This window comes from Blastocystis hominis (genome assembly GCF_000151665.1).
Source record: "Blastocystis hominis, Singapore isolate B (sub-type 7) whole genome shotgun sequence assembly, scaffold_9".
NCBI classification, from domain to species: Eukaryota; class Bigyra; order Opalinata; family Blastocystidae; genus Blastocystis; species Blastocystis hominis.
The window spans coordinates 266908-286487 of NW_013171868.1; the positions used below are offsets into that span (position 1 = coordinate 266908).

Below are 19580 nucleotides of genomic sequence, written 5' to 3' on the forward strand. Positions count from 1 at the left end.
GTAGTGAATGGTGCGGATATACCCAGAAATCGACTCGAATGTTTTGTCCTCGACATCCATCATCACCAACCGCATCGCGTTTTTGATCGTTGCCTACCCGTCATTCTCTCGCACTCAACACAAACTCGGTAGTCGTGGTTAATGTACTCGCGATCATACACCACCGCCAGCAAAAGAACCACCAAATAGCTCGCCATTAGATGAACACCGACAGCCGACTCTTCCTTCTTTTCGAGCCCAATATCCACTTGGAAAAGCACGGAATGAGCCACGTCCAGCAAAACCGAATCCACTGGAAGCATCTGCAGCGCGACTTGGATCGCGAAGATCGATCGCTGCACGATGGACGGCTGGTTGTTAAAGCACTCGTTCAAAAAGATCAAAGTGCGATGGCTCTGCTGGAAACGAATCGATCCCAGACTGAACACATAGAAATGAGCGCTCAGCATTCGCACGCCGTTGCTCGTGATCGCCTCCAGCAGTTTCTTCTCATCGGCCGTCAGTTTCGCAGCGAACTGCTGCGACGGGAAGTACTTCATCAGCAAGTTCAGACAGTCCAGAATGTACTGATCCACGCAGTGGTAGATGAACAGACCTCCGTAGTAGTCGTAAATGTTCGCGGAGAGCTCGTGCGCGCAGGTGGCGATCGCATCGCTGCAGTAGGTTCCGTCCTCTGCGTACTTCTGCAGCACGCGATCCATGCTCTTCTTCACGAAGAGCTCCGCTTGCTCTTGCGTGTACGAAGGGATCACGAGCTCCAAAAACCGGTAAATGCTGAACAAAAACGAGTTGGGGAGATGGATGTAGCTGATCAGATTGTGCGGGGTTTTCTCGTATCGATCGCGCTTCCAAGGCACCAAACCCGCGCACTACGTCGAATTCAAGCCTCTGCTTTGTACCTGAAGCGTCACGATGAACTCGACGAGCTCGTCGCAAGGCACCAGCACGCCGTCTTCGGTATCGAACAGCACGTTATTGTACTTATCCGCGTCCTGCGAAATGGTGTAAATGCAGGTGAGTGTCTGGTAGAGAAGCGTGCTGAACGGCTGGGGCAGCGTTATCATAAACTTCTCGCGCGAATAGAGTTCGAAGATGTTGCTGAACAGCTTCGATGACAGCCGAAGGCATTTCTTGTAGAACTCGGCGAAGCGCTCGTGATGATACAGCGAGCTTTCTACGATTCGTCACACTCTCCATAAACTGGATACCGGTGTGGAAGAACTGGCAGTGAATCGACGAGACGAACTGATCGTAGCCGATGCATGCAAACCGATCGGGATCGATGTGCTCGGTTTCTTCGGTCTGCGCGAACAGCCGCTCGAGCTCCGTTAGAAAGCTCCGCGTGGTGGAGAGGATCTGATCGCGAACCGCGGGGTCGTTTTCGTCCAGGACTAATCGTGAGGGAAGGGGAACGAAGCGACCGATCGAGTGAGGATCCACTTCCTCTCCGTTCTCTTGCTGAATGGTTCGCGCGATTTGGTTCTGGAGATACTCGATGGCGAAGCGATAGGCGATCTGCTCTTGATTGGAGTGGTCACTATCTCTCCGCGAAGCAACTTGCTGGTCGTGCCTCACAAACTCTTGCGAGGAATTGCCGGACATGACGTTGTAGGTGTCGTAGAGAAGAGAAGGCAGTTCGTCCATGTACACCACGACGATCCATTCCTTGAACGCAGAATCGAAGAGAAGGACCATGATGAAGTAAGTGAAGCTGCTCTGCGGCTTAAAAGAGCGAGAAAGAACACACGGGATCGCAGGATAAAACGATCTCGCGGATGAGAATCGGCATGACGCTGGTGGTTTGGTATTTCGGATCTTCCAGAATGAACGAAGGCAGTTTGTAGTGCAGCTTCTCCAGCTTCGCAATGAGGTCGGAGAGAGCGTACGACTCCTGCATGATGTTGCACATCACACGCAGAGTCGATTGGTTCAGATCGGCCCACTGCTTCATGAACTTGATCAGTTCTTCGAACTACGATCAAAAAGAGTCGGTGGAACTACGAAGGTCTGTTTGTACGGGTATTTGATGGTGTCAAACACTGTCAACAGAAGCAGACAGCAGCAGCGGAGGACGTCAGAGGCTCGGTTTCGATCGCTAGCGTTGAGAGAGAGTGAAGAGAGGGAACGCTTCGGTCATTAACAAATCGCTGTTGGGCACGAACTTCGCCTCCTGGTGCTTCTTGCACCAGCCTTCCCGGCACCATGATTCGGGGTCTCCACAGTCGCAGCAGCCGCCACCCGAACTGTCGTATCGTTTGTAGTCATGACCCTAAGCTAACAAGATGGATCAGTTTGCTACTTCGTGATTTCCTGCTTCAAAACACTCTGCACAAAGACAGCTGGACTCTCCTGTCGAGCAGTCATTGCAACGGTAAAGCACACATTTTTCGCCGAACACTGTGTGGCAACGCTGATGCTGCGGTAGTGTATCGTTCAGTCTTTTCATGTATGTATTATAGTTCTCATCATTCGACATAATTCGCTTAAATAACTAAACTTAACACCAAGTCAAGTTACTACAGCTACGACATCGCCTCCAAAATTATAAAACTCTTCCAAGGAGGAGAATTCATTCATTCGGTCCGATATACCTTGAAGGAGGCAATCGAAACCTGACTTTCCTGAGGACAGAGCGGTCTCGTAGTTTACATAAATCTGAGAAAACTGTTGCGGAATAGTGCTCATGAGTATTCCAAAACAAATTTGTGTCCATGAAGTAAAAAAGTCGGGAAAGAATCAGGGTGCATAAGGTGCAATTCTGTTTTAAAACAAGCAACCAACAACCAAACAGACCAAATCACTAACCAAAGAAGAATAAAGCAAAAGCGTCAGGTTATGCGAGTATAACCACCGAGATGCTCTAAATTAGACAAATTCGTGAGATATGAGAAATTCCTCAAGTTCTCCCTAATTGTGAGATCGAGCCATCACCCTCACTTCTTCTAAAACAAGTTGGACATTCAAGGAGCAGCTTGGACATGTTGCAATGAGCTCTCCGTTTTTCAAATCTTCCTACACGACACAAATAAAAACCCAGTCTTACGATGTAAAATGTGAACATGTCGCCACAGGGGCAAGGATAGGTAAATCCCATAAGTTCTGGAACAAAGAGTAGTTCATGGAAACGGACCTCTTCATATATTACAAGAGTACTCATGATTGAGCGCGAGCCTAGAAGTAATCTTTATGATGCAAATCGTTTTGTATAATCGAAAAAGCATTTCACTAGCAATTTGATTGGACGCTCAATTTTGGCCTTTGGTTTCTGGCTCCCCATATAGTCATATTTTTTTGTTTTTTAGTACTATACTTCTTTGGGAACATGGATCCCGTTGTTTCTTGTAAAAAGGAGATCAGTGAAGAGGACCAGAAGCTCCGCTCTTTCATGAACCAGTCTTCTATCCATTCCTTCAACCACACATCTAAGAAGGACCGCATCATCCGCATCACAAACGGCCGCATTTTTAGAAATGGAAAGGTGGACTCTTTCATTCTTTCTTCATATTTAGATCGAGCTGGGCGACCTTTGGGTTCGGAACGGAAAGATTTTGGATCCCCAGAGCTACTTCTACAGCCGAATGAACTCATCTGAAGTATATGCTGATGAAGTGATTAACGCTCGCAACCGTATCGTGTGCCCCGGTTTTATTGATATTCAAATCAACGGAGCCTTCGGTTACGATTTCAGCGACCCTTCAATCACCAAAGAGCAGATCAACCATGTGTGCCGCAACCTTCTTTCTTCCGGATGCACTGCCATCTGCCCCACCATTATCACCTCCGCCTTCGACACCTACCACCGCAACCTCCAGTTGTTTGCCTACCGCGAGGCTTCCGTGGAGGAGGGCTGCGCCATCCTGGGCGCGCACTGCGAAGGCCCCTTCATTTCCCCGCAGCGCTCGGGAGCCCACCCTCCCGAATACGTCCGAGCTCCAGTGAAGGGCGCGGAGTCTGTGCAGGAGTGCTACGGCGATACGTCGAACATCAAGATCGTGACGATGGCTCCGGAGCTGGAGGGCGCGCTGGCCGCCACGAACTACCTCGTGCAGCAGGGCATTACCGTGTCTATGGGCCACACCGCGGCGCATATCAACCAGGCGATCGATGGTGTGGGCGCTGGAGCCTCGCTGATGACGCATCTGTTCAACGCGATGACGCCGTTCCATCATCGCGACCCCGGCATGATCGGCGTGCTCGGAATGCCCACGGATGAGTCGCCCTATTACTCGATCATTGTGGATGGAATTCACTCGCACCCCTTCGCGGTGCGGTTCGCTTGGAAGGCCAATGGATCGCACTGCGTGCTCATCACCGACGCCATGGCCGCGGCGGGACTCCCCGATGGACACTACAAGCTGGGAAAGCAGAACGTGGTGGTGGCGGACGACCGAGCCGTCCTGGAGGAGAATCATGACACGCTTGCTGGATCGATCGTGCACATCGATGCCTGTGTGCGGAACTATGTGAAGTTCACTGGCTGCTCCAGAGAGGAGGCGCTCCGCAACGCCACAAGTAATCCGGCCCATGTGATTCATATGGACCATAAAAAGGGAGCACTTGAGGCCAATATGGACGCCGACTTTTTGTTTTTGGATGATGATTTGAACGTGTTGGCGACCTTTGTGGGAGGAGAGCTGGCCTGGAACAAGGAGGGCGTTCAGATTTAACGATAGTAACTTTAGAGATCAATCGCTTTTTTGTTTGTTTGCAACATGCTCGCAGCTCGACAGTGGAGGCGGTGGAGGCCAGGGACGGTTCGTGGACTCGCCTCAGCGCTTCACAACGTGACTGTGGTGAATGGGAAGGAAAGCGCCCAGAGAGTGCTAGATCAGGTGGGCCGCCGATTCGCTTGCTAATGTGCTAGTTGTACAAGCTAAAAGATGAGTACCACGCGATCGACACAGAGGTCACAGATGTCGATATGGAGCGTTCTCCAATAGGTATGCGCGTCCGAATTGTACGCGTAATTCGGTAGGAAATGGAAAAGTAATCTGCGCATCCATCTACTGTGGACCAAAGTACGACTTTGGGAGCGGATCGAGGATCTGGATCGATAACCTAGATCAGGCGCATGGGACATTGCAGTACTTTAAAGCCTATCTCGAAGACCCTTCGATCAAAAAGGTCTTTCACAACTATAGCTTTGATTACCACGAACTCAGAAACGAGGGAATCACAGTCCAAGGGTTTTCCTGCGACACCATGCACATGGCGCGTCTCTGGGAGTCTTCGCGCGTCGGCAAGGGTTCCTACTCGCTAGAAAGCCTCTCCGAAGAGCTCTACATCCGCAAGCGTCCCTACAAAGAGATCTTCGGAAAGCCCCACATCAAGCGCGACGGCATGCAGGGCAAAACCATCGACGTTCCCCCCGTCATCGTCGCTTTCTCCCTCTCTCCTCACCCCCAGGACCTCCAGCGCGGCTCCGCCACGCGATCTGCATGGATCGACTACTCGGCGTTCGACGCCGAAGCCACGTGGCACGTGCGCAAAGAGCTCGAATCGCTTCTCCGCGAAATGTTTTGGACTTCCGAGTCGCTCAACGGCGCTCTTTCCGAACTCTCCATGTGGGATTTCTACCGTCGCTACTACCGCGACTTCGGTCAACTGCTCGTCAACATGGAGCGGCGCGGCATCCACGTGCGGCTGGCGGCAATCTCCCATCTAGGTCGACGTAGCGCGGCATCTCCCCGAAATCGAGCGGGAAGCGCGCGCCGCGCTGGAAAAGGCGCGAAACCAGTTCAAGTCGTGGGCCGTCGCGGAGGGCGGCAGCGATCTGCTCTTCATGAACGTGCACAGCACGGCGCAGATTCAGCAGCTTCTCTTCGCGCCGGGTTTTCGCGGAGGTTCGATTTGATGGGTAGTGCCCGCCAAAAAAGGGAGGGCCGGGTTGCCGCGGGAACGCGAGTTTTCTGTGGAGAACACGACGGGATTCGTGGAACCGGGGAAGAAGAAACCGCTGAAGAACCGGACGATTTTGATTCGCGGGTTGGGGATTCCGCCAATCAGCTTCACGGAAAAAGGCTTGCCGCAGTGCAACGCGGCGACGATTCAGGAGTTGGCGGGGAAGATCGACGAGGAGAACGTGGAGAAGAGCGAGTTTGGGAAGGCGTTTGAGGCGTTGGGAGGCGGAGACCGCGGGAAAGCCGCGTGTCTGGCGCTGAACGCATTGAGTTTGTTTTGTGGAAACAAATAACGAGCAGGCCGCGTGAATTCGATCGAAACGATGCTGAACACGTTTATTTTGCCGCTGCAAAGCGTAGCGGACGCAGAGCAGAGAGTGCACTGCTCGCTGAATTTAAACACGGAAACGGGGAGGCTTTCCTCTCGAAACCCCAATTTACAAAACCAACCAGCGTTGGAGAAGGATGTGTACTTCATCCGAAAGGCGTTTATGGCCAAGCCAGGGAATATTCTGCTTGTGAGCGATTATGGACAGCTCGAGCTTCGCGTGTTGGCGCACATGACGAAATGCAAGGCGATGATCGAAGCCTTCCGCCTGGGAGGCGATTTCCACAGCCGAACGGCGCTTAGCATGTACGACTACATAAAGGAAGACATTGCGAAAGGAACTTGCTTGTTAGAGTGGGATAGCTCGAAAGGAGAGCCGCCCGCGCCGCTGTTAAAGCACAAATACGCGAGTGAGCGTCGACAGGCGAAGATCCTGAACTTCTCACTCGCGTATGGATGGAAAGAGCGTGTGATTGTAGATACGGGAAAACGGCACATGGGCTGCAGAAGGATTTTGGCGTGTCGTTAGAGGAGGCGAAGGAAGTGTTGGCGAAGTGGTACAAAGAGCGTCCAGAAGTGAAGAGATGGCAGGAGCTAACGATCCAAACAGCGAAGGAAACGGGGTTCACACGCACGTTGATGGGGAGATATCGGCCATTGCCGGATATCAACTCGAAGAATAAGTGGAAGGAGGGGCATGCGTGTCGTGCAGCGATTAACACGCCGATTCAAGGCGGGGCTGCGGATATCGTGATGATGGCGATGCTGAAAATCGAGAAAGACGAGCGATTGCGACGATTGGGGTTCGAGATGTTGCTGCAAATCCACGATGGTAAGGGATGGCGAGTGGAAAATGAGGAATAGAAGTGATTTTGGAGGGACCGATCGAGAATGTGGCGGAAGCGAAGAAGTGTTTGGTGGAGGATATGATGCATCCGTTTGCTCGACCGCTTCTCGTTGATTTGGTGGTTGACTGCAATGCGGCTCCTTCGTGGTATGAAGCCAAATAAATTCTAAGTTGGATGAATTGGATTGGAGGAGATCGTTTTCTTTGTTTTTCTATTGTTTTTTAAGTCATTCTGCTTTGTAATTCTATTACGTTGTTTTGCTTGTTTGTTTCCTTCGATGATTCATTCATTTATTTATTTATTCATTCATTCGATGATTCATTCATTCATTCGATTCGATGGTTTATTCATTCATTTGCTTATTTTATCAAACACTTCAAGCAAAAGGAAGCACCGGAATGCCACGCATCTCCTCGCCGATCTGCCACTCTCCCTTCACCGCTTCAAACTCGTGAATCAACGCCAATCCCACGTTGAATTCCTTCTGCACAAACACAACCTCCCCAATCTCCTTCCCCTCCTCCATCACCGCACTGCCACTCTTCACCTGCACCTCGCCTTTCTGCAAGAAGTGCTCTAAAGGAAGCTTACACACCGTCTCGGAGGAATAAAAGACATCACGATGTGGACAGGAAGAAGGGACCAACAAAAAGGGAAGAAGACGATCGGGCTTTTTGTGCTTTTGCTTGACTCAATGAACTCCAATCTACCGCGTGCATGTATCGCGTGTACGTTTCCTGACCCACATAACAACCCTTCGTTGTACTAACAGCATTCAGTTTATCCAGATTTGCGTGTCCGCAATAAAGCGACTTGGGGAAATAGTCCCTATTTCCTCAGAAATTAGGGGACATTAATACGAGCTCCAAACTCCATTCAGAAGTTCGAAGGACTGAAAGAGAGCCGTGAGAGGGCTCAAGTCGGCCTGATTCTTTCTGGGTGAGTGAAATATTGTGAAACAACGTGGAATAACCGCGGTAAACGGAATGCTTGGGAAAACGAGGATCCTTTGCTTCGCTTTTGCTGCTCTTCTCGTCCAGATAAGCTGGATCATCCAAACAGACATGCACTTCCAAGTCGTCTCGCTTGGTTATCGTGACATCTTGGTGAAGCACAGAAAACTTTAACAAGTTCATCATTTCTAGATAGAAAGCGCGATTTTGAGTGCATACTCTCAGTATGACTAGACGGAATATCCATCAAAATAGAAGTAGGTGAAACGAAGTGACACATCGCGTCAGAAAAGAGCTTTCCCTAGATTTACAAGGATCCTTTTTGTGCTACCTTGGGAGTCATAAAGGCTGCGAACAACAACGAAGAAGACGGCTTTTCAAAATTATTCGAAGCGATTCCATGCAAAAATGTGCCTACATCCTTTCCACTACGTAATTATCCAAACCAGACCAAAACGAACCTCAATGCAATTACTGATCGGTAAGTGAGCGGAATAGCTTTCTTGCTCAGATTATGAACTCTATTCCATAATTCAAAAACTAAACATCCAACATGGACATGAAGATTACAAAAAAGTGTATCATATCGGTCTTCATCACAAAAGTAATTATTATTATTATTATTACTATTATTTCTATGTCTTTGCTAACAACAAACAACAATCAACAAAAATCACTCAACCAAGTACCTTTAATCACTCTTCTCATTCTACACAGTCAAGGCTAAAGAATAAACCTACAACCAAAATCTTGGGAACAATCACTTTATCATAGATCGTTGTCGCCAACTACCCATCAAGCAAAACTAACTACACTACGTCAACCTGCGGGATCATGCAAAGGAAGAGGAAGACAAATCGCACCAAGGAGAAATAGGGAATAATGTAGTGCACAAAGGGCATGGAATCAAGAACACACGAGAGCGCGAACAGAATCCAGTAAGTCAACCACTTCGATTCGTGATCCATTATTCCCGCTTTCAGTTCAGCGAAGGAACAATAGACAGGATAGGTAAAGATAATGAGATTTCTACAATTTTGTGAAAGTAAATAAGACCTACCCCACGACGTTAAGCCCTAATGTGAAAATAACAGCAAGACAGAGATTTGAGAACACAATAAGTGCAAGATAACATTTTCGAATGTTAACCTTTTTGCTAATCATATCTGCATAGGCTAAAAAGAAAAACCATCCATTAACACGTACGCATAGAATTCAACTTCTCGTCCAGTATGTCCATGTAGGAATCGAACTGTTTCTTATAATTTTCCATTGGAAACGAGTGTACAAAGAATAATCTATCAACAAACAAAAAACGCCTTTTTTGCAAGAACTACATAGCCGATATGGTCTTCTCTCACGCTTTTTTCAATCACAGTATACATTTCCTCCAGCTTCTCCACGTCGCTAAAGTAACTATCCACATTGGTTCCCATCACGATCACCACCGTGTTCTCCTGAATCCATTTCAACAACTACAATCAAGAAAGCTCATTCCACGTCCAAAAGGATATCTTTCTCCCCACCAGTTCTCTGCATGGACCATTAATGATCACTACATCATACTTCACTTCTCTGTACGAATTATGCCGCCATTTCTTCGCCTCGGCGCCCCATCCATCCAGCGGCACATTCACGTAGCTCCGTAACTGCTGACACGTCGATTGGCGCGCAGACTTCGCGTCGGATCTACCCAATAACCGCGATCAAAGAGGAGAACGGATAGAAAAAGTACGTTTCATTCAAGCGGTTGGTTTTGATTCGCTGAGGCATTCTATTGGACAAAAATCCCTCCATTCCTCACCCCACACTGTAGTCATGAAACGACGCAAAGCCGCTGCTGCATTCTTGGAACGCTCCGGCGGCCAATTTGCCGTCTCCGAAGTACAAACAAGCTATTTTTACAATGTTCCTATTTCACTCTACTTTTGTTTTCAAAATACCGCCGAATTCTGGAATAATCAAACGGATCGAGAACGTCGGTTTCGTTGTTCCGGAAGAGCATCAAGCGGCCGTTTCGCTGCCGAACGAATCGCCAATCGCTGTTGGAAACGCTGGTCGGAATCGAGCGGCGTTTGAAGTTGGCGAGCCAGGTCGCTCCCGAAACCGAGGGTATTTCGTTCCATTTCACGTTCTCAATGCTTTTTTTCTTGTGACTCTGCTCGCCTGCTTTGTTTCCTCGCGAATCTGTCATGTGCACAGCGCACACTACTACGTTCCAAGGGACTTTCATCGCTACCGCTCTCTGTGGCGTCGATGAGCTGCGCAGTTCCGAAGCGAGGATTTTTCACATAACTAACTAAATACCCGTCCACTGCAGTTCTGCCTATCACAATTCCTTTCATCGTGCTCGGATTGAACGTGTTGGGAGTGAACAAGAAATAGTCCTGGCGTGTAATAATAATAAAAAAAGTGTGAGAAGGCTACGATCGCGTTGTTCATGTAGGGTGCGTCGGTGGAGCAGAAGCTACGCAGCTGCGCTCGATAGGCTTCTCCCGAGAGAAGAGACGTGACGTTCGCCCAGGGATGATTCGTGCGACGACCCACGATGAGAACGTGCGGAGAAAAGACTCCCGCGGCGATTTGGTGGAGCGTTTCGTTGAGAACGTCGAGGATCTGGGGGGAGAGAAGGATGTCCCCGTTGAGATAGCCATAGAATTGGCAGGAATAGGGGAGGGAGGTGAGCTTTGAAAAGATGGAACGGATGTAGGGGAGGTGAAATGGATTTGTTTCGAAGTCCGAAATGCAAGTTATACGGGATTTGGTCGGTGTTGCGGTGTTTTCATTGCTTTCGCTGTTCTTGTTGCTTGAATCAATTCCTGTACCACAATAGCTCTGATAATAGTCATCATCTGAAAAGAGCACAGGAGCCACACTCGGACCCAGCTCCAATAGTCCATGAATCATGTGTTCTTGGACTCGCATCGCTAATGAATCCTTCAGTTCAAAAAACAGACCATTTCATACATTTCGTCTCGAAAATGATGTCCCTATACATAGTAACTTGGGTTCTTTTGCAATAGTATCCTTTGCAATCAGTCTCCCATCATCTTGGGTGAGAATATGCGGAAAAACCTTCCTACTGATTATAGAGCATCTTCAATACTATACCTCGCTAGTTGCCGACTCTCTAATCCTCTTAGTGACACATAAATGTATGTCTAGCTCAGTACTGAAAAAGTCAACACTTACAAAGGCAAACGTGGCAGCAAACGTAACAAGCGAAACAATACAGTATGCGACCGATTTCATTTCCTTGAAACAGTTTGACTGGGATTACACAGGCCAAAAGCGTAAGGTTTGACCCATTTGCTTCCTCCCAGCAGCGCTGAACCACCCACCCACCAATTCCGCCGCATTTCTTTCAACAAACAACCCAATCTCCACGAGAGCTCATCGTACTTAGAACTTCATTTCATGAGGGCGGGATCTCTTGGAGAGGCAGAATCTAGAGGACAGATATTCCTTCATCATAGGAACTCCCTCAATGGACTTCACGACCTCCACATCCACAGCCTCCTGAGTGGCCTTCTTCTCCTCAGGCGACTTCTTTCCGTTGAAGAACGAGTCATTGACCGAGGTGGGAATCTTGACGGAGCCAATGTCCAACTTTGTGCTGGTAGCAATGACACGCGACTGGTGCACACGGCACAGGGGAACCTTGTTCATCTTGTAGGGTCCTATCCGTGACATTCTTTAAAAGCCTTTACCAGAGACCAACAGCAATCCAGAAGCGAGCTGCTTCAGGAACACAACGCGCTTTCCAGCGTGGCGTCCAGCCAGAAGAATCAGGACGGTTCCGGGAGTAATGGTAGCACGCAACTTGGGAGCATTGTGCTTATGGGCCTCAGGAGCTTTGACATTGAAGAAAACGGGGACGCTCTTAGACATTCTGTACCTCTACAAGGAATTAGAAATGATTCCAAGCTAGAAATTCAGAAACCCCTTCAAACGAAGAGAAGATCTGATTCAAGCCAGAGCAAAGTTTACTTACATCTGTGGAGATAATACTATTATTGAAACAATCAGAATGGAAGGAAAATTCACCCCCAAAAAAATCGAAATTATACTTGATTGAAATACACAGATTTGTACCTGGGGGTACCCACGGTTTGCCTCTTCCTTTTACAAATTTAGAGTGTGTATCCGAACAAAAAGAATATAAATAGAACGGACTATGGAGGAATGATGGATTTAGAAGGACTGGGAAAAGGACGATGTATCCAACAATTCCTGCCAGATAAGCACCTAGGAGGACTAGAGGAATCATGAAGTTTCCACAACCATACTTTTGCGTTTGTCATGTAGGGGAGATTGTCTGGAGAGGAACGAAAACGTAGGGATGGAAAAGAGATTGCACAAGGAGTGTGTTAGGATCGCAGATACGATCGTACCTGTGCGTAGATACACATACGACACAAGAATGCCAAAAAGGGAGGTATACAGAAACATGAACACTACAGTGAAAGCAACTAAGCGAAGCAAACGAAAACTAGTCAAAGCATTTAACCACTTCTCCCCAGCTCGCACCTGGATAATGACCCGATGAATATGGCCTAGATCGAAGCGAATACAGAGAGAAACAGGCTCCAAATGTAAACGAGGTTACCAGAATTGCGTGGCGAGGTGTATAGCCAGTGCTAAGCATCAAGGAAAGTGCATTTCCACGAAAGATTATCTCCTCTAAAATGGGAGCCTACGAGAAACGACAAACAGTTCCCTTACCACAACCAGATTTCGGAAAATCAAGTATCGATTTCCATAAAAGAAGAAACTCAAATAGGATTGCTTGTGGAACACACACCTGAAGGGAATAGAGGAAAGCGCAAACTACGATTTCAGGTATGCATGCTCGAGAAATAATCCGGAGTAAAGAATCAGAATGTGAATCACAGAAAAAAGCGCACCTAGAACCCACCGGTTGTTAGAAAAGCCCCAAATCTCAAATGGAGCAATCTTTAATCATAAAAATAATATGGACATACGTGCTCCATTGCAAAATAGCATGTATTCAGAAAAGATTGATACAGTGCGAAGAGAAGCAAGTTTATCGATTTAATGATGATCTGAAGTATTATAGCAGAGTGTATCACCTACAATCACAGGTTCATCTCGATCGCGTCCTTGAAACGACTTTGGGATGTTGTCCAGTGATACACCAAGAAGCAGAGATTCGATAAAAAGTAGTAATACTGGATGCATTTCTCTCGTCTTCTAACAATATCAAAAAAGTCTTAGTGAATTCCCGCGGCAATGCATATAATTTACTATTAATACATTCATGTAAAATGATGTACAAAGATAAGACTAATAAGATTCTAACATTGGGTATTGCGTGATGGGCAGCTGAAAACCTAGTATTCATCTTGTTGTTTTTACTCTCTTTTGAGGGGCACTTGTTCTATCACGTAAGACACGCAGACATCCGGTTAATAGTAGAAAGTATTACCGCACCCTTTACATTCCCTTGGAAGTATTTTTAAGTTGTGCGTTTAATATAGCGTTGCCAGATGATTCAGTGACACAAACAGCACAGCCTTCAAACACTGAGGAAAGTAACGATGATCTAGAGGATGAAGTCAGTTTTTGGCGATTTTTAAGCCTGTCTAAACCCAAAGCTGGCAGTGAAAAACCCCAGTCGGAAAAAAGTACGAAAACCAGCTTACTATACCATATCATGAACTCTCCAGTCGATGAGGAACAAGAGAATATGCGAAGCGATTTCATCCGATCTTATTTTCGATCAAGAAATAGTCTTGGAACCTACACTGAGCGCATAACCCCTTTTGCTTATATGTGTATCATAGTGGCGGTTATTGTAGTGGTTCTTGTAGTAATATTTGTCGCCTATTTGATGTATTGCTATTCATTTGTTTCGTAAAGTGTAGAAAGCAGTATCTTGGTCGTTAACTTTTTCCATTTTAGTGCTATTTCTTTTGCTTATTTTTTATTAACAAACAACGTATTATTATTCGATCTTTGCTATACCTCAAAATTCTACCACTTACTTACCTTTTCGGTTCAAAATTCGCATCGGCCTAAACTGCTTGATTACACGACAGGCCCCCCTGTTCACCAAACTGTCGTTATCTCGAACGTGCTTCCCCTAAGAATTAATTTTTGCATTTATACACACTTTCGTCGAGGAAAACGAACTAAAACCCATCAATTGCTGCATGGTAGCGGTGAAATCCTCTCCTGGATGTTATGATCGATATAAAATGAAACCTTCTTCGAGCTCGTAATCATCTGGAGGACGTGAAGCCGGAACTACAGGATCGACTTCTTCAGGCGTTTGCTTTTCTATGTTATTTATCTTGATCTTGATGTCTAGTGAATTCTTCTCTTTGTCGTCTGGTTTTTCTCTGGAATCGTTTCGCTCTTGACGTTCTTGCCTCTGCTTCCTTAAGTCGGACAGTTTTCTATTCCTTATGAAATGTCTCCACATTCTACACTTCTCTACCAAATTCATCAAGCACTCTACGGTTGTCAGGGAATTCAAATAAACTTACATTCTATCTCGTCTTTGCTCCGAGCGGCGCGACGAATGTCCACGGTGACGATCACTTTCGTAGCTGCTGCTTCGACTTCGATGTCTGCACGAACTGCTCCGACTTCGACTTCGGCTCCGACTTCTACCGTTTAAGCGCATCGTTGAATTCTACCGTCTATCTCTATGCGATCGATGAGAAGGCATTTCAAAGAAAAACTGATTCTTTGGGTATTGTACAGAATGGGCTATGCAAAGTGTTTTTCTGTCATTCTAATTGCATTTACAAGGAGACAACAAGTCTTGTTGTTTGTACTAGGAGTGGTATATTGTGAAGAGGTGCTAATATTAATAATAATAAGATGAACAAATATCAAATAGATTAGGAGTATCTATCAATGCAAAGTAACCCAGATAGTTTGAAGTATTAACGATTGTGAAATAGTTTCTCTACTTTTCTACTTAAGAATTGATAGTCTATGAAGCAGGAGTCAACGCTTCGCTTCGCATGTCAAAGAGGTGATATCAACATATTTTTCAAATAGCTATTCGATACAGCTAAAATGAAAATAAAGCGTTTTCTACTGCTTATTTTTGTTTGTGTGCAACTTGTTAATTCACAACAGCAATTCCCCTGTTTGTTTCGAATGTGAACTTTAGGTGTAGGTTGTGCCGATGGAAATATTCGTTGTACCACAAAAGAGGGAGTTCCTCAGCCTCTGGGTCCTTCATGTTACTACAATCTGTGTATGGATGAAGAGTGGTCCGGTGTCATTGCTGCGAACACTACCGTGTCATGTGTAAACAATGAGTTGGTTCCGTCCAACTATTGCTCTCCTCCCCCCGTGTACCAGCAATGCGACTTCAGTGGAATTCGCTGTCTAGCCGATGAAAACGTGTTGGTGAGCAACATTTGCACCAGCCGTTATCAAGAATGTGTTAACAACATGCTGACCGCCCCTGTCACTGTGAGCTGTAATCTCTTTCCCTGACTCTGATTCGTAGCCGGAAGCAGCTGTCTTAACGGAGAAATCGTCAGCGCGTCTGTCTGCAAGAACACCTGCTCTTTTAGCGGTTTCCGCTGTGTGAACCGCTTCGGATCCCCGGTCACAGACTTGTGCACTAGCTTCTACGATGTGTGCGAGGATGGTTATCCTTCAACGCCCATTCCCATCGTCGAGGGCAAGTATTGTCTGAATGGAAATGCCGTTTTCACTTCACAATGCCCTGGCTTCTCTGGAGGCGATACCTGCAGTTTCACAGGCATTCGTTGTGTGGATCCTTATGGAGTTCCCGTTACCGATGAGTGTTCTTCCTTCTATGTGACTTGCTGTGATGGAAAAGTACTGCCTGTGACTCCTGTGCCGGCAGGCGCTATGTGCTTCAACAATGGCTTTGTGTTATCGGACGTGTGCAACTGCTCGCCTACGGTGGAAATCTGTGACGCCACATCGCCACAGATGCAGTGTGTCAACCAATACAGCGTCCCCGCTGCAAATAACCAGTGTTCGAGCTTCATCCGCCGTTGCATTTCTGGAGAATACACGCCTTCCAAGCCTTTGGATGCGGATTTCAGCTGCCTCAACTCCAATATCGTTCCCTCGAATGTGTGCAAGTCCTCTCTCGATAATAAGAAATGTAACTTCTGTGGAATTCGCTGCACCGACGAAGCGGGTAATGAAGCCGGATCTTTCTGCTCGGATTACTTCGTAACTTGCGAAAATGGTCTGGTCAGTACTCCTACCCAGGTCACCAATACGTTCAAGTGTCTGCAGGGCAACATCATTTACCAAGAATTCTGCCCCAATCAGTTCCCTTGTCCCGACTGTCCTTCCGGAACTCCTGGACCAATGGGACCCACCGGACCTCAGGGAGCCACTGGAGCTACTGGACCTACGGGAGCCACTGGACTTAAGGGATTGCGAGGACCGATGGGACCTCAGGGAGCCACTGGACCGACTGGAATTACCGGAGCAACTGGAGAGCAGGGTCTGCGGGGTCCGCAGGGTAGACAAGGTAGACAAGGTGCTCAGGGACCTGCAGGACCTGCGGGTATCCAAGGAGAAGTGGGACCTTCCGGAGAGCCTGGCTTCACTGGACCGACTGGACCGACTGGAGAACCTGGAGTTACTGGACCGACTGGACCGACTGGAGAACCTGGAGTTACTGGACCGACCGGACCGACTGGAGAGCCTGGACCATCGGGTGAGCCTGGAGCGACGGGAGCGACGGGAGCGACGGGAGCGACTGGTGTTACTGGACCTACTGGACCTACGGGCGAGCCTGGACCGTCGGGTGAGCCTGGACCTATGGGACCTATGGGACCTTCTGGAGAACCGGGTCTTCAGGGACCTTCTGGAGAGCCTGGAGCGACGGGAGCGACGGGAGCGACTGGTCCTACGGTGGTCAACCCCATCTTGGTTACGTACAGCCAGTCATTGGATTGGAATATCGAGAACCGACTGGATGCAGTGGTTTCTTCTCCGGACACTGTGGATGTATACAGTGCACTGGATCCCAAGATGTTCTTCTCGGAATGGAATGTGGCACAGTAAGGTAGGATGTTGGCTTCAAGCTTAGACGCACATTGCGCGGAATCTGCGCTGGCTATCCCGATCAGACATACAATTGGCCTTGTAATGCAACATCATGCCCTCAGGTTCTGACAATCGATTATCCAGGCGATGCTGATACTAGAATTTGCACCTATGTGGAGACACTCACACTGATTCCAAAGGTGCCTAATTCGAGAGTAACGGAAGTCATGACTCTCGTAACTGGACCTTCCAATGTGATTCGCTTCGTCATTCCAACCACTGAACCGCCAACAACGGGTGTTCCTACGACTCAAGGTCCAACAACCGAGCCACCCTCAGCTGAGCCTACTACAGAAGGACCCACCTCTGAGCCCACTACTGCGGGACCTACTCCCGAGCCCACTACTGCGGGACCTACTCCCGAGCCCACGTCTCCGGGACCTACTCCCGAGCCCACTACTGCGGGACCTACTCCTGAGCCCACTACTGCGGGACCTACCACTCAGCCTACTACGGCGAGTCCTACCACAGCAGGACCTACCACTCAGCCTACTACGGCAAGTCCTACAACGGCAAGTCCTACCACAGCGAGTCCTACCACGGATAGTCCCACTACGGCTACGCCAACAACAGCGAGCCCTACCACGGATAGTCCCACTACGGCTACGCCAACAACAGCAAGTCCTACTACGGCGAGTCCTACAACAGTGAGTCCCTCAACAGAGAGTCCCACAACAGTGAATCCCTCGTCAGAAGCCCCTACTCCATTCAACGTTGACACACCTGTTCCTACTACGATCACTCCTACTACGGCTGTTCCCACTACAGTCACGCCTACTACGGCCACGCCAACAACAGCCACTCCTACTACGGCTGCTCCCACTACGGCTGCTCCTACTACGGCTGCTCCTACCACGGCTGCTCCCACTACGGCTGCTCCTACTACGGCTGCTCCCACTACGGCTACGCCTACTACGGCTGCTCCTACTACGGCTACTCCAACAACAGCCACTCCTACTACGGCTGCTCCCACTACGGCTACGCCTACTACGGCTGCTCCTACTACGGCCACGCCAACAACAGCCACTCCTACTACGGCTGCTCCCACTACGGCTGCTCCCACTACGGCTGCTCCCACTACAGTCACTCCTACTACGGAAGATCCTACTACGGCTACGCCAACTACGGCTACACCAACAACAGCCGCTCCTACTACGGCTACGCCAACTACGGCTGCTCCCACTACAGTCACTCCTACCACGGCTGCTCCCACTACAGCCACGCCAACTACGGCTGCTCCTACTACGGCTACGCCAAGAACAATTACGCCCACTACAGCTACTCCAACGACGGATGATCCCACTAAAAAGCCTGATCCCACCAAAAAACCTACAGAAAAGCCTGATCCCACCAAAAAACCTGATCCCACCAAAAAACCTAACCCCACTAAAAAGCCTACTCCTACTCCTACTCCGACCAAAAGAATTCCTACAAAGAAACCCGATGAAGAGTAACTATTCTGATGGTTCGCTACATGTTGTGTCTTATCATTGATATCCATTGTTTGTACAGAAAACACTTCATAAATAAGCCACATCATCCTCGTTTTCCTCACTCTTCGGAGTTTCTTCCGTCTTCTTCTTCTTCTTCATCATCGTGACCTTCTTTTTCGGTCTTTCTTCCATCTCCTCATCCTCATCCTCATCGCTATTCGACTCCATTCCTTCCTCATCCAGCGTGAACTCCAGGCTATTTCGTCTCAGCTTCGCTGTCACATTATCCGTCACGCTCTGCACTCGCGATTTCGTCTCCTGCGCTACGCCTCACTCTCCCCATTCGCCTCTACCAAACTTGCTCAGCAGCGGAATTCCGCGCTTCTTCATCACGCTCCAGCCCTTCTTCACTTGATCCGTCACATCACTCGCTAATTCCGCGCCCGCCTTCATCACTCCTGCCCTTCAATCCGCTCCCTTCACCCCTACGCATTCTCGCGCTCTCTTCTTCCTTATCTCCTTCCTTCTCTCGCTTCAACAGCTTGATTCGAATCGAATTCGCGCACGAAATAATCACATCCGTCGGCGGACACTCGTAATTCTGCAGCATTCCCATCGTCTCCGAGAAATCCGCCTTCAGCAATTGCTCTTTCTTGTTCGCGATCATCGCTGTGCCGATACAATGCATAAACATAAATCGAGCCGGGTCGCTCAGCAGCGAATCCCAGATCCGGAACGTGTCGTCGAGGTTGAATTCGCGCGCATAAAGCGTCGTGAGCCATCGCATCGCGTAAAATTGCGTGTCGATCTGCAGCTCTTTCTACATCCCACGCCTTTCCTTTCGCTACCAAATGCGCAGCCACGTCGGGCAGCGAGAGATCCAGATAGTTCTGCAGCTGCTCCAGCACGGCGTGTCTACACTCGATGTCCCGCTTCGTTCTCACAATCCGGACGTCGACGAGTCCATCTGCCGAATGAACAGATCGCGCGTTTCGCTCATCAAATTGTTGAACGCGAAGAACGTGTCCGCC

At 48.4% G+C, this 19580-nt stretch overlaps 11 protein-coding genes; 4 read left to right on the top strand and 7 right to left on the bottom strand.

The window, feature by feature from the left end:
* Positions 1–62: 62 nt before the first annotated feature.
* GSBLH_T00006918001 (uncharacterized protein) lies at positions 63–2685 on the bottom strand (the record flags this gene model as incomplete). The annotated part of the gene is made up of 8 exons (XM_013043999.1): positions 63–869; positions 900–1174; positions 1209–1716; positions 1748–1972; positions 2002–2095; positions 2163–2269; positions 2300–2491; positions 2521–2685. 8 exons carry the CDS (start codon positions 2683–2685, stop codon positions 63–65), a joined length of 2373 nt encoding a protein of 790 aa, XP_012899453.1.
* Positions 2686–3286: 601 nt separating this feature from the next.
* On the top strand, positions 3287–4694 carry GSBLH_T00005012001 (uncharacterized protein). XM_013044000.1 has 2 exons: positions 3287–3478; positions 3510–4694. Exons 1-2 carry the CDS (start codon positions 3386–3388, stop codon positions 4665–4667), a joined length of 1251 nt encoding a protein of 416 aa, XP_012899454.1. The 5' UTR covers positions 3287–3385; the 3' UTR covers positions 4668–4694.
* Positions 4695–5202: 508 nt separating this feature from the next.
* On the top strand, positions 5203–7334 carry GSBLH_T00005013001 (uncharacterized protein; the record flags this gene model as incomplete). XM_013044001.1 has 7 exons in its annotated part: positions 5203–5637; positions 5666–5843; positions 5877–6170; positions 6201–6678; positions 6708–7060; positions 7093–7272; positions 7303–7334. 6 exons carry the CDS (start codon positions 5203–5205, stop codon positions 7236–7238), a joined length of 1884 nt encoding a protein of 627 aa, XP_012899455.1. The 3' UTR covers positions 7239–7272; positions 7303–7334.
* Positions 7335–7454: 120 nt separating this feature from the next.
* GSBLH_T00005014001 (uncharacterized protein) lies at positions 7455–9658 on the bottom strand. XM_013044002.1 has 2 exons: positions 8848–9658; positions 7455–8817 (listed from the first exon to the last, which is right to left on the bottom strand). Exons 1-2 carry the CDS (start codon positions 8995–8997, stop codon positions 8734–8736), a joined length of 234 nt encoding a protein of 77 aa, XP_012899456.1. The 5' UTR covers positions 8998–9658; the 3' UTR covers positions 7455–8733.
* Positions 9659–11407: 1749 nt separating this feature from the next.
* On the bottom strand, positions 11408–12019 carry GSBLH_T00005015001 (uncharacterized protein). XM_013044003.1 has 2 exons: positions 11740–12019; positions 11408–11709 (listed from the first exon to the last, which is right to left on the bottom strand). The coding sequence occupies exons 1-2, from the start codon at positions 11918–11920 to the stop codon at positions 11432–11434; spliced, it is 459 nt and encodes a 152-aa protein (XP_012899457.1). The 5' UTR covers positions 11921–12019; the 3' UTR covers positions 11408–11431.
* Positions 12020–12223: 204 nt separating this feature from the next.
* GSBLH_T00006919001 (uncharacterized protein) lies at positions 12224–13036 on the bottom strand (the record flags this gene model as incomplete). The annotated part of the gene is given in 8 exon segments (XM_013044004.1): positions 12224–12262; positions 12319–12347; positions 12424–12486; positions 12560–12585; positions 12604–12725; positions 12755–12833; positions 12864–12936; positions 13015–13036. 8 exon segments carry the CDS (start codon positions 13034–13036, stop codon positions 12224–12226), a joined length of 453 nt encoding a protein of 150 aa, XP_012899458.1.
* A 703-nt stretch (positions 13037–13739) lies between these two features.
* On the top strand, positions 13740–13966 carry GSBLH_T00005016001 (uncharacterized protein; the record flags this gene model as incomplete). XM_013044005.1 has 2 exons in its annotated part: positions 13740–13885; positions 13918–13966. 2 exons carry the CDS (start codon positions 13740–13742, stop codon positions 13937–13939), a joined length of 168 nt encoding a protein of 55 aa, XP_012899459.1. The 3' UTR covers positions 13940–13966.
* A 67-nt stretch (positions 13967–14033) lies between these two features.
* On the bottom strand, positions 14034–14681 carry GSBLH_T00005017001 (uncharacterized protein; the record flags this gene model as incomplete). The annotated part of the gene is made up of 5 exons (XM_013044006.1): positions 14034–14135; positions 14166–14227; positions 14258–14451; positions 14483–14509; positions 14542–14681. The coding sequence occupies 5 exons, from the start codon at positions 14679–14681 to the stop codon at positions 14034–14036; spliced, it is 525 nt and encodes a 174-aa protein (XP_012899460.1).
* A 1560-nt stretch (positions 14682–16241) lies between these two features.
* On the top strand, positions 16242–17099 carry GSBLH_T00005018001 (uncharacterized protein; the record flags this gene model as incomplete). The annotated part of the gene is made up of 2 exons (XM_013044007.1): positions 16242–16724; positions 16764–17099. The coding sequence occupies 2 exons, from the start codon at positions 16242–16244 to the stop codon at positions 17097–17099; spliced, it is 819 nt and encodes a 272-aa protein (XP_012899461.1).
* Positions 17100–18636: 1537 nt separating this feature from the next.
* On the bottom strand, positions 18637–19002 carry GSBLH_T00005019001 (uncharacterized protein; the record flags this gene model as incomplete). Its single annotated transcript, XM_013044008.1, has 2 exons — positions 18637–18872; positions 18903–19002. The coding sequence occupies 2 exons, from the start codon at positions 19000–19002 to the stop codon at positions 18637–18639; spliced, it is 336 nt and encodes a 111-aa protein (XP_012899462.1).
* Positions 19003–19061: 59 nt separating this feature from the next.
* GSBLH_T00005020001 (uncharacterized protein) overlaps positions 19062–19580 on the bottom strand; it is a gene marked incomplete at both ends in the record, with an annotated part of 1127 nt that continues 608 nt past the window's right edge. The window contains 2 exons of the mRNA XM_013044009.1: positions 19062–19464; positions 19494–19580. The exon at positions 19494–19580 is cut by the window's right edge and continues 608 nt beyond it. Coding sequence (XP_012899463.1) covers positions 19062–19464; positions 19494–19580 — 490 coding nt within the window. The remainder of the gene's footprint in view (positions 19465–19493) is intronic.

Bases quoted from the DNA above. Each gene is read 5' to 3' on its own strand.
- GSBLH_T00005012001 (XM_013044000.1), top strand. From the start codon at position 3,386: ATGAACCAGTCTTCTATCCATTCCTTCAACCACACATCTAAGAAGGAC. The intron at 3,479-3,509 runs GTGGACTCTTTC...CTTCATATTTAG, and splicing joins GCATTTTTAGAAATGGAAAG to ATCGAGCTGGGCGACCTTTG.
- GSBLH_T00005014001 (XM_013044002.1), bottom strand. From the start codon at position 8,997: ATGGATCACGAATCGAAGTGGTTGACTTACTGGATTCTGTTCGCGCTC. The intron at 8,818-8,847 runs GTAGTGTAGTTA...CTTGATGGGTAG, and splicing joins GCATGATCCCGCAGGTTGAC to TTGGCGACAACGATCTATGA.
- GSBLH_T00005015001 (XM_013044003.1), bottom strand. From the start codon at position 11,920: ATGTCTAAGAGCGTCCCCGTTTTCTTCAATGTCAAAGCTCCTGAGGCC. The intron at 11,710-11,739 runs GTAAAGGCTTTT...TGTCACGGATAG, and splicing joins TGGATTGCTGTTGGTCTCTG to GACCCTACAAGATGAACAAG.